At 44.1% G+C, this 12,872-nt stretch overlaps 1 protein-coding gene across 1 annotated transcript; it reads left to right on the plus strand.

The window, feature by feature from the left end:
• Nucleotides 1–1,289: 1,289 nt before the first annotated feature.
• On the plus strand, nucleotides 1,290–9,773 carry LOC117441663 (rho GTPase-activating protein 22-like). Its single transcript, XM_034077703.2, has 2 exons — nucleotides 1,290–1,479; nucleotides 9,645–9,773. Exons 1-2 carry the CDS (start codon nucleotides 1,300–1,302, stop codon nucleotides 9,771–9,773), a joined length of 309 nt encoding a protein of 102 aa, XP_033933594.1. The 5' UTR covers nucleotides 1,290–1,299.
• The last annotated feature ends 3,099 nt before the right edge of the window (nucleotides 9,774–12,872 follow it).

Consider the following 12,872-nt stretch of genomic DNA (forward strand, 5'->3'; position numbering starts at 1 on the left):
TATGACCCGGTATTCCTCCATCTTGTGACTGTGTGACTCCCTCTCTTGGATATCAGCATGTTCAGGAACTAGTTGATGCTCTGTATGTGATGACTCCTTCCTTTCTGGAGAGGATCACAGACACATGGATCCTGAGATTGAAACTCAAGCCGGGGACCAGGGAGATTTAACATTTTTAAGTATTCAGAAAAAGACAGGATTTTTAGAGAAAGTCAGGATTTTGAGAAAAAGTCAGGATTTTTAGAGAAAGTCAGGATTTTGAGAAAAAGTCAGGATTTTGAGAGATATCAGCATGTGAAGGACACTGCTCAGGAACTAGTTGATGCTCTGTATGTGATGACTCCTTCCATTCTGGAGAGGATCACAGATACATGGATCCTGAGATTGAAACTCAAGCCGGGGACCAGGGAGATTTAACATTTTTAAGTATTCAGAAAAAGACAGGATTTTTAGAGAAAGTCAGGATTTTGAGAAAAAGTCAGGATTTTTAAAGAAAGTCAGGATTTTGAGAAAAAGTCAGGATTTTGAGAGAAAGTCAGGATTTTGAGAAAAAGTCAGAATTTGGATTAAAAGTCAGGATTTTGAGAGAAAGTCAGAATTTTGGGAGAAAGTCAGAATTTTTAGAAAAAGTCAGGATTTTGAGAAAAAGTCAAGATTTTGAGAGAAAGTCAACATTTTGAGATTTTGAGAGAAAAGCCAACATTTTGAGAAAAAAGTCAATATTTTGTAGATGACAGGATGTATGACCCGGTATTCCTCCATCTTGTGACTGTGTAACTCCCTCTCTTGGATATCAGCATGTTCAGGAACTAGTGGATGCTCTGTATGTGATGACTCCTTCCTTTCTGGAAAGGATCACAGACACGTGGATCCTGAGACTGAAGCTCAAGCCGGGGACCAGGGAGATTTAACATTTTTAAGTATTTAGAAAAAGTCAGAATTTTGAGATTTTGAGAAAAAGTCAGGATTTTGAGAGAAAGTCAGAATTTTTAGAAAAAGTCAGAATTTTGAGATTTTCAGAAAAAAGCCAACATTTCGAGAAAAAAGTCAGTATTTTGTAGATGACAGGATGTATGACCCGGTATTCCTCCATCTTGTGACTGTGTGACTCCCTCTCTTGGATATCAGCATGTTCAGGAACTAGTGGATGCTCTGTATGTGATGACTCCTTCCTTTCTGGAGAGGATCACAGATACATGGATCCTGAGGTTGAAGCTCAAGACGGAGACCAGGGAGATTCTTCTAACAGTTTTTTAAATGTGTGTTTTGTTGTGTGTGTTAGCAGCCAGGTCAAAGAGCATGGTGATGGGCGATGTGTCTCGAGGCCGACCCGCCTCCCCCAGCCTGCAGGAGAGCGCTCTGAAGGGCGGCTGGCTGAAGAAGCAGCGCAGCATCATGAAGAACTGGCAGCTGCGATGGTTCGTGCTGCGCTCGGATCAGCTGTTCTTCTACAAAGACGAGGAAGAAACCAAGCCACAGGTACAGCAACACAGCGGCCATCTTTAGACTGAGGAGTGGAAGAGAGTTATTAAAGGTCCCCTATTATACTGTTTCTCATCAGTATATCACAGGTCTCAGATATATACAGAGCCTGTCTCTGATTGGCTGAAACACCAAACAGATCATTGCAGTATTACCCATAATCCCCTCTGTTTCAGCCCTGTTTCCAAAGTGCTGATTCTCTGTCTGTGACTTTAGATGAAGACAAGGAGCCCCTCCCCACGCCCCTCTGAGAGACATTTGGTTACAAATAACACAATGGTGCTCTAGAGGAGATTCAGGTGATAAGGGGGGGGGGGGGGGGGGTTACCTTGGTTGCTGATTGGCTAATGGCTACACAAGACAACACATCGTGATGACATCACAAAGTGGCCAAAATCTGATCAGCTCATTTTCAGACAGGTTTTTATAGAAATGGATCAAAAAGAGAGAAAATCTTTGTTCCTGAAACTTTCAGAGTCTCTTTCCACAGAGGGGACACATGTTGATGTAGAAGAGACATGAAGAAGAGGGGACACATGTTGATGTAGAAGAGACATGAAGAAGAGGGGACACATGTTGATGTAGAAGAGACATGGAGAAGAGGGGACACATGTTGATGTAGAAGAGACATGAAGAAGAGGGGACACATGTTGATGTAGAAGAGACATGAAGAAGAGGGGACACATGTTGATGTAGAAGAGACATGGAGAAGAGGGGACACATGTTGATGTAGAAGAGACATGGAGAAGAGGGGACACATGTTGATGTAGAAGAGACATGAAGAAGAGGGGACACATGTTGATGTAGAAGAGACATGGAGAAGAGGGGACACATGTTGATGTAGAAGAGACATGGAGAAGAGGGGACACATGTTGATGTAGAAGAGACATGAAGAAGAGGGGACACATGTTGATGTAGAAGAGACATGGAGAAGAGGGGACACATGTTGATGTAGAAGAGACATGGAGAAGAGGGGACACATGTTGATGTAGAAGAGACATGGAGAAGAGGGGACACATGTTGATGTAGAAGAGACATGAAGAAGAGGGGACACATGTTGATGTAGAAGAGACATGGAGAAGAGGGGACACATGTTGATGTAGAAGAGACATGAAGACGAGGGGACACGTGTTGATGTAGAAGAGACATGAAGAAGAGGGGACACGTGTTGATGTAGAAGAGACATGGAGAAGAGGGGACACGTGTTGATGTAGAAGAGACATGAAGAAGAGGGGACACATGTTGATGTAGAAGAGACATGGAGAAGAGGGGACACATGTTGATGTAGAAGAGACATGAAGAAGAGGGGACACGTGTTGATGTAGAAGAGACATGGAGAAGAGGGGACACGTGTTGATGTAGAAGAGACATGAAGAAGAGGGGACACATGTTGATGTAGAAGAGACATGAAGAAGAGGGGACACATGTTGATGTAGAAGAGACATGAAGAAGAGGGGACACATGTTGATGTAGAAGAGACATGAAGAAGAGGGGACACATGTTGATGTAGAGGAGACGTGAAGAAGAGGGGACACATGTTGATGCAGAAGAGACGTGAAGAAGAGGGGACACATGTTGATGTAGAGGAGACATGAAGAAGAGGGGACACATGTTGATGTAGAAGAGAGGTGAAGAAGAGGGGACACATGTTGATGTAGAAGAGACATGAAGAAGAGGGGACACATGTTGATGTAGAAGAGACATGGAGAAGAGGGGACACATGTTGATGTAGAAGAGACATGAAGAAGAGGGGACACATGTTGATGTAGAAGAGACATGAAGAAGAGGGGACACATGTTGATGTAGAAGAGACATGAAGAAGAGGGGACACATGTTGATGTAAAGGAGACATGAAGAAGAGGGGACACATGTTGATGTAGAAGAGACATGGAGAAGAGGGGACACATGTTGATGTAGAGGAGACATGAAGAAGAGGGGACACATGTTGATGTAGAAGAGACATGGAGAAGAGGGGACACATGTTGATGTAGAAGAGACATGAAGAAGAGGGGACACATGGTGATGTAGAAGAGACATGGAGAAGAGGGGACACATGTTGATGTAGAAGAGACATGAAGAAGAGGGGACACATGTTGATGTAGAAGAGACATGGAGAAGAGGGGACACATGTTGATGTAGAAGAGACATGAAGAAGAGGGGACACATGTTGATGTAGATGAGACATGAAGAAGAGGGGACACATGTTGATGTAGAAGAGACATGAAGAAGAGGGGACACATGTTGATGTAGAAGAGACATGAAGAAGAGGGGACACATGTTGATGTAGAAGAGACATGAAGAAGAGGGGACACATGTTGATGTAGAGGAGACATGAAGAAGAGGGGACACATGTTGATGTAGAAGAGACATGAAGAAGAGGGGACACATGTTGATGTAGAAGAGACATGAAGAAGAGGGGACACATGTTGATGTAGAAGAGACATGAAGAAGAGGGGACACATGTTGATGTAGAAGAGACATGAAGAAGAGGGGACACATGTTGATGTAGAAGAGACATGAAGAAGAGGGGACACATGTTGATATAGAAGAGACATGAAGAAGAGGGGACACATGTTGATGTAGAAGAGACATGAAGAAGAGGGGACACATGTTGATGTAGAAGAGACATGAAGAAGAGGGGACACATGTTGATGTAGAGGAGACATGAAGAAGAGGGGACACATGTTGATGTAGAAGAGACATGAAGAAGAGGGGACACATGTTGATGTAGAAGAGACATGAAGAAGAGGGGACACATGTTGATGTAGAAGAGACATGAAGAAGAGGGGACACATGTTGATGTAGAAGAGACGTGAAGAAGAGGGGACACATGTTGATGTAGAAGAGACATGGAGAAGAGGGGACACATGTTGATGTAGAAGAGACATGGAGAAGAGGGGACACATGTTGATGTAGAAGAGACATGGAGAAGAGGGGACACATGTTGATGTAGAAGAGACATGAAGAAGAGGGGACACATGTTGATGTAGAAGAGACATGGAGAAGAGGGGACACATGTTGATGTAGAAGAGACATGGAGAAGAGGGGACACATGTTGATGTAGAAGAGACATGGAGAAGAGGGGACACATGTTGATGTAGAAGAGACATGAAGAAGAGGGGACACATGTTGATGTAGAAGAGACATGAAGAAGAGGGGACACATGTTGATGTAGAAGAGACATGAAGAAGAGGGGACACATGTTGATGTAGAAGAGACATGAAGAAGAGGGGACACATGTTGATGTAGAAGAGACGTGAAGAAGAGGGGACACATGTTGATGTAGAAGAGACATGGAGAAGAGGGGACACATGGTGATGTAGAAGAGACATGAAGAAGAAGTGTTTTATCTTTGCCCGCTTGGTGCTGCTTCCAAATGCTAAAGTGATGCTTTCCTAAGTTATATTAAAAGGGAGACGCCACCAATTAATACATTTGATAAAGTGTGGCTCCAAAGGGTGCTGTACAAGTCAACTTCACGCACGTATACAAGAACTCAAATTACAATATCTCAAATTTGCTTTTTCGATACTGAGAAGGTGCTCAATGCTATTGAGGATTAGGGTTTCCAGGTGGCAGCACGATACATCTGACTGAAGCCATTTTAATCGACATGAATTCCCAAACTTCCTGCTACTGTTTAAAGGTGGGGTAAGTTTGAGGGACCGGCTCGAGATCGCTAGAATTTGAAAATACACAACCGGAGAAAATCTGCCACTTCCTCACAGAGCCCCTCCTCCAACACACACGAACGCGCACATGACCAATGAGGGCACGAGATAAGTTTGTGCCCCGATGGAAGGCTGACAGGCAGGTCGGCCATCTTGTACTTTTTACAGTATCACGGCTTCTACAGATGACATTTTTTATGGATTTGTTGTCAAAGCACTTCAGATATTCATTGCTATCGGGATGTTAAGAGCATTCCATGGAATATAACAAAAAGGGTATCTCGAGCCGGTTTCTGAAACTTACCTACCCCACCTTTAAGTGGAGAACAACAGTATATCTCTCTATTTGATTTTCATACGTTTTGAATATAATTTATTCTATTCTTTACAGCAGGGGTGTCAAACTCAATTTCATCTCGGGCCAGATCAGCATTATGGTTGCACTCAAAGGGCCGGTTGTAGCTTTAAGATTATATATAAATATTGAATATATAGAAAATAATGTATTATATTACATTATTGCCTCTGCATTGGATTATTATCTGATAGGGTAATAATAACTTCGTAATTAACTACGTCTGGAAGCAGAAGTCTCTTCAGTGAGAATGTCACAAAATGATTTTAAAAGAAAAGCCAAATTCTGGAAAAACAAAAAAAACATTTTGAAAAAAGTCAAATGAGAGATGCATTGTGGGACATGTAGTTTATGGGCAACGTGCCTCTGTACATCGCCATGTAATCGTATAATAAACATATATTATTTCAGAGCTCTTGCGGGGCCACAGAAAATGAAGTCGCGGAAAAAAACCTGGAGTTGACTTGTGTTGGGGATATTGAAATATATGCTATTTTCTGTTCATCGAAAGATTTAGAGTTTCTCCTTGTTTTATGGAACTGGCATCCATACGTGACAGATTATTAAAAACTCAGAAAGTCAAACGGTCAATACAAGGGTCTCTTCAGGAGCTGAAGACATCAGGGAAGACCTGCGGTAACATGTCAGTAAAACGTACTACAATGTACACAAACAACACTGCCTTATGTGCTTTATCGTCTACACACTCGGAGTGTTCGTGAGGACTCGTCACGCTGACAGGACGTCTCAGAGTGCTTTAGTGTAAACCACAGAGAGTGAGTGACTCCTCCATCCCTGCACCGCCGTCGTACACACATTTAAAATCTCTGATCAATCTTCTGTGGCGAGGGAGGGCTGCTGACTCACACTTTCCACATTATGAGGCTGATTCAGGCAGTAAGCAATACGGTAGCTGGCCTGGACTGACCTCACACACACACACACACACACACACACACACACTAGTCAGATAAAAGACGTTGTGTAGTACTCATCGTAGCTGACAGGCTTACAAAGCCGTCACATGAGGCGATGATGTAATCCAACAACAAAAGACAGCAGGCCCACACACACACACGCACACACACACACACACACACACACACACACACACACACACACACACACACACTCTATTAAGACCTTAATAATCATCTCTTTACATTTCTGGCTGAAACCTTGACACTTTTATTGATTTATTCCGTCTTCATTCTGCGCTACCGCTGTTCATTTAATGCAGGATGCAGCCGTCGTTTATCCAGCACACACACACACACACACACACACACACACACACACACACACACACACACACACACGCACGCGCACGCAGGATGACGTGTTCTCCTCCTCTCCATTCTGTGGGGAACATCTGACTGAAGGCTCTGACAGACTGCCTTTAATCAGAGCTTGCCAATAGCTGTCCGGAGTGTATTGATTTGCAACTCCCTGTGGATTTAACACACACACACACACACACACACACTCACACACACACACTCACACACACACTCTGAGGAATGCACACCTCTACACACACACAGCCCCTCCCCCTCTGTGTCAGATAGTGTCACTCTGGCCCTTTTCTCTCCCCTCTCATCTTCTAATCGATAGGAAATTGGAGGCTCTCAGCGGGGGGGGGGGGGGGGTTGTATCTCAGCAGAAGACCCCTCCCCCCCACTGAGATCAAACGATGTGATAATTGGTGGAGAGGGGACGGCGATACTGAAGTAGGATGTGTGCCGGTTTTCCTCTTCCTTGTCATCATGCCGGGATGGATCCTGAGGAAAACTTCACTTAACACACATCGATTTGTATTCAGCGCTTCGAATACAAATCAACTCTTCAAATGCTATTCATCACACAGGATCATTTCTGTTGTTGTGCCTCTGTTTTTAATGCTAAGTGCTGCTGCTCAGCTTCCACTGCATGTGTTCTTTTACACAAGTGGAACAAAAACATTAAAAATACGCGTTTAGTTGTTCATATTACTAACTTACATACTATTAACAGATATTTAAACATGTAGGTCATAAACACACATCCTACATTAGATAGGACATCACTGCTGGATGTGCTGTCTGAGATTGAGTTATCAAAAGTCTCATGGATATAAATGCAGACACTGAAGGTAAAGAAAGTGATTTTTAATCGGCCATTTTGAGAGTTTTTGCCTTTCCTTATCATGTATTTATTTTCACAAGAGGAATGAAAACATCCCAAATACGCATTTAGGTAGATGTATTTGACTTCCTTAGTCTTTTTGTGTCGGTAGATTTCTCCTGAAGTTAGCATTACACGATGTCTCATTTCAATATATAAACATTACGCTTTATAAATCTTACCTCCTCCACTAGTGTCTTGCGAAGTGTATACATTTCACAATATCTTTAAAAGCTGTTTTTTTATGGACAGAGCCATCAATATATGATTAGGTAAATATATCTTACAGTATAGATTTAATCAGTCTTAGCTATGGTTTAAAGATATAATAAACGCTCCTCTTCCTCTTCCCCTTCTTACAACGCTTTACACTCAAAAGTTATTCTTTGAATGAACTTCATTAAATCATGGACAGTATTTCCACATGGCTTTCTTTCAGCTTTAAGCAATTACGTTGACCCAACCCAGGTAAATGAAGTTGGTAACAAACCTTATAAATAAGTAGTATCAATCCTAATTAATTGGCTATTAATTAGGATTAAGCCATTTGATTGGTCCAACTTGATTTACCTGGGTTGGGTCAACGTAATCTATTAGAGGGCCAATGAAACCGGGAGGGTTGGCAAGTATGACTTCGCCTCTCTCTAGCCACAGACTGAAATCCCCATGATGTAAAAACATTTGAAAACACAACAAAATAGAAAACCCCAATTTAGAAAACACAGACGGATACGTCATACACGTGGTCTGCAGACGCACGGGAGAACAAGACGGTTTTCCCACCCTGCTTCTCTGTGATTTGTGCCGTGGGGCGACGTGTTGATTCGCTCGTCCCCGGCCAGATACTCCTGTTATTCCGAGCACATAGCACCCTTGGGACCTCCTCCCCCCCCCCCCTCTCCTCCTGTCTCACCCCATCCCACCCCTTTCCATTTGTAGCCATGGCGACTAATGTTGGCGGCCGGCAGCCCGTCTGGAGCAGGCGATGCCAGCCTGCAGAGCCTCAGACGCTGGCATCGCCTCTCAGGCTAAATGGGTATTGATCTGGAGGATAATGTATTCTGATAATCTGCTGCTGCCTGTTCAATCACATGAGGGGGGGGGGGTGCTTAAACATTTTACAGGGGGGGAGGAGACGGGGGAGGAAGAGGAGAGAGGAAGGAAGGCCAGGAGGGGATTTAAGGATGGACATGTTGAGGGAGATATCTGGAATTTGTATCTCGAGATGCAGCTTTTTGGCTATTAATTAGGTTAATTGTCTTTTCTTGCTAGAGCTAGAGAATCAGAGATAGTCATTTTCCTTCCTTTAAAAAAAAAAGAAGGAAATAATTCACATTATAGTACCGTCCCTTAAAGGTGGGGTAGGTACGTTTGAGAAACAGGCTCGAGATACACTTGTTGTTATATTCCATGGAATGCTCTTCACATCCCGATAGCAATGAATATCTGAAGTGCTTTGACAAAAAATCCATAAAAAAATGTCATCTGTAGAAGCCGTGATACTGTAAAAAGTACAACCAATCCGATTGGATGGCCTACCTGCCTGTCAGCCTTCTATCGGGGCACAAACGTATCTCGTGCCCTCATTAGTCATGTGCGCGTTCGTGTGTGTTGGGGGAGGGGCTCTGTGAGGAAGTGGCAGATTTTCTCCGGCTGTGTATTTGCACATTCTAGCGATCTCGAGACGGTTTCTCAAACTTACCTACCCCACCTTTAACAATGATATACAAACTGTAATCTTATTCTAAATGCAGTACTCAACATAACTTTATCATTTACTTTTTCATGCAAAGATTGTCAGAAACTGAAAGCCAGAAGAATCTAAATTGTATCCTAATATGCAGCCATGATATTTGGTTACATTGTCCTTCCTTCCCAGAGACTGTGAGAAAGAAATGTCTCCACCTGAAATGTAGTGTAATATCACAATTAATAATAATCTCTCTCTCTCTCTCTCTCTCTCTGTGTTTCAGGGCTGTATTCCTCTGCAGGGATGTCAGGTGACCGAGCTCACAGCCAATCCGGACGAACCAGGAAGACACCTGTTTGAGATCCTGCCAGGTACCACCAGCCCCTCCCATCCCTTCTTCTCCTGTACTTAAGACTCTCCGTCCTCTCCGTAATGAATTCCTGCTTTTCCACTTTTGTTTTAGTTATTTAAATTCAACCAGAAAGCCACTAAATCTTGATCGAGATCCGCAGCTAGTTTTATATACGATGAGAAAGAGACTGATCGTGCAGTATTCAGAGGCTACACGTTGCTTTGATCCGGGGGGAGGACATGAGTTGCTGTTCTGCATCGAGACAGCAGAGGGCAGTGTCTCCTTATCCCCTGGTCTCACAGTGCCTGACCTCAGATCTGTTGACATGTGTCCAGCTGTGAAAGGCAATTCCCGCGAGAAGCACCGTGGAATAAATAGAAAATAAAGTGGTGTCCTCCATCATGTGGAGCTGCTTTCTGATGTACTGACAGCTCGACAGACGATGGATCGACCACGATAACGGCCCGTCCACACGGCGTGCGTTCAAGCTTCACCGTTCACTTTGAATGGGGTGGCACCACGCTTTGCCGAACTGCATTGTGGGACGTGTTGCTCGCTTCAAAAGTTCAGCAATGTTCAACTTTTGAAGCTTCGACTGAAGCGTCAGCCAATCGAATCTTATGCCAGTACAAGCTCTAGCCAATCAAACCGCGTGCTTGTGTGTCCGGGGCGGGAGATTCATCTGATTGGTTGTTGGTCGAGCTTCAGACACGCCGCCGTGTGGACGTAAACCTTTACGTTTTTAGTCAACCCATACTTACTTTCGCGTGATTCTTATTATGTCTTTATCACGTTTTGACGACCTTAAAGTCAAGTTTTCGTTGACTACAAGTAAGGGCATTTTTAAATGATCTTAGTCAAAGATATTTTAGTTTTAGCCAATGGGAACTGTGGATATTATAGAGTCATCATTACAGTCAATAGAACCGTGTTTCCTTCTTACATTCCCTGCTGTTGTCAATGGTAACATCTACTGAGGATAGTTTCTCTAAGTCTTCCTGCCTGTGCTCGGTGTGGAATCAAATCCAAAATGTTCTCTCTCTCTCTCTCTTCTATGAGTTTTTCAACAAAAATGTGATATTTTTACTACATCACATTTAACGACGATGGTGAAAAATAGTCGTACTGGTTAGGATGGTCGTATGGTGAACGTTTCAAGTGTCGACCGATATGTTAAAGCATATATAGAAATTATTTTTAATAGCTCCATCATCAGAAGTGTGTGCGTGTGCGCGTGCGCGCGTGTGTGTGTGTGTGTGTGTGTGTGTGTGTGTGTGTGTGTGTGTGTGTGTGTGTGTGTGTGTGTGTGTGTGTGTGTGTGTTTGCTCGGAGCTCCCTGCTTGTGTTTAGACGGCCGACAGGGCTGTGTGTTTTTCTTTATGGCCGGTCAACGTCTCAGAGAGGTGAGAACTGAGACGTTCTGCAGACGGAGAGGAAGGAGGCCGAAAGAAAGGCCTCGCATTCGGAGTTTCAGATATTTATCTCACGCATTTGATCTGATCTGAACATGACGGAGATTTAAGAGGACGTGTGTGTGTGTGTGTGTGTGTGTGTGTGTGTGTGTGTGTGTGTGTGTGTGTGTGTGTGTGTGTGTGTGTGTGTGTGTGTGTGTGTGTGTGTGTGTGTGTGTGTGTGTGTGTGTGTGTGTGTGTGTGTGTGTGTGTGTGTGTGTGTGTGTGTGTGTGTGTGTGTGTGTGTCTGCAGCCACAGGGTAAATCCTTTGGTACTTTTTTATTGAGGAGATATGGAATACACACCCCTGTTGCTGAAGGTAGATACAAGACAGATAGCAAGATGATGCTGGAGCCTGAACACACACACACACACACACACACACACACCTCTTTATGAGAGAAGCACTAGAGGACGTTTGCTCCGACATTGCCTCGTGGCATCATAGGAAAGTGAAATGAAGTCATCATTCATGTTCGAGGTGTGTGCCTGCATAGAGCATTTGAGCACGTTCGGCTCCCTCGTCTTGAAGTCAGTGTTTTTGAAATAAGGTTTGTCGTTAACACGAGCTGAGAAGATTTAGCTGTAGACGACTTAATGTCAGAACGCCCAACGTTAGCCGCCTTTAGCTTAGCGTGAAGTCATGTGACTGTGCCTTCATGGCCTCACATTAGCTTGTCTGGCAATTGCCTTTCAGTTGGAACATCCAAAAGTGCTGTTCATTTCGGCGAAGACTATCCCGCTGAGCACGACGTGCACGTGTCATAAACAGCCGGCTGCTACGGAGATTATTTTAAGCAATATTCCAAAATCCAATAGAAGATCTATTCGCTTTGGGTCGAGCGATCTCTTGCGACTTCCTACAACAGTTCATCGTCACTGCACCGGGTCGTTTACACACGGTGCGGTCGTCCTGAGGGTCGTGGATGCTTCCCAGTCGAATCAGGAGAAGTCATTTCCTCTTGGCATTCGTGTGAAATAGCATCAGTCGTTGAGCAAGCAATTAAAAAATTGGACTCCCACCAAGCGTTGTTACCCGTGTGTTCTCCAGACAAAGCCGACTCGGCAGTCAAGTGCCGAGTCGGATCTGAGTTGGAGGCCCGAGGGCACGAAGGAAATAATAGAAAATATTCTTTGTATTTAACGGCTGACTCGAGGCTGTAAGCCCTCTGTTGTGGTGGTGTGAGGCAATTAAGCCATCTGGGGAAACGGCACACACACACACACACACACACACACACACACACACAACACACAACACACACACTTGTGTCTGTGAAAACGTGACGGCTGCTGCCAGGTCATTATGGAGCGGCCCACTCACGAGCACCAGGGGATTTCTCTCTCTTTTAGAACTGCTACCAAAGAGACACAACAAATCCACATTAACCCATGCGTCCTGTGCCCTTTGACCTCAGGTGTTGCGTAGCCTTTCAAAAGGACACACGAGGACACATGAGGACACACGAGGACACACGAGGACACACGATTTAAAGGACGTTGTCACGTTTCTCTGTTGCTAAACACACCCCCCATTTACTTTCATTAGTGAAGTCCTTTCTCTGTTTTTAATGTGTTGCTCACCTCGGAGTAGGTCTCTTTTATCCCGCCCCCCCTCCCAATCATTATTGCCATTATTAGGGTCTGAGACCTAGGTCGGCGAAGACCCTATTGAAATTGGAAAAATCGGTCGCGCAGCAGGGAAAA

Source organism: Pseudochaenichthys georgianus, unplaced genomic scaffold (assembly GCF_902827115.2).
Source record: "Pseudochaenichthys georgianus unplaced genomic scaffold, fPseGeo1.2 scaffold_1870_arrow_ctg1, whole genome shotgun sequence".
Lineage (NCBI taxonomy): Eukaryota > Metazoa > Chordata > Actinopteri > Perciformes > Channichthyidae > Pseudochaenichthys > Pseudochaenichthys georgianus.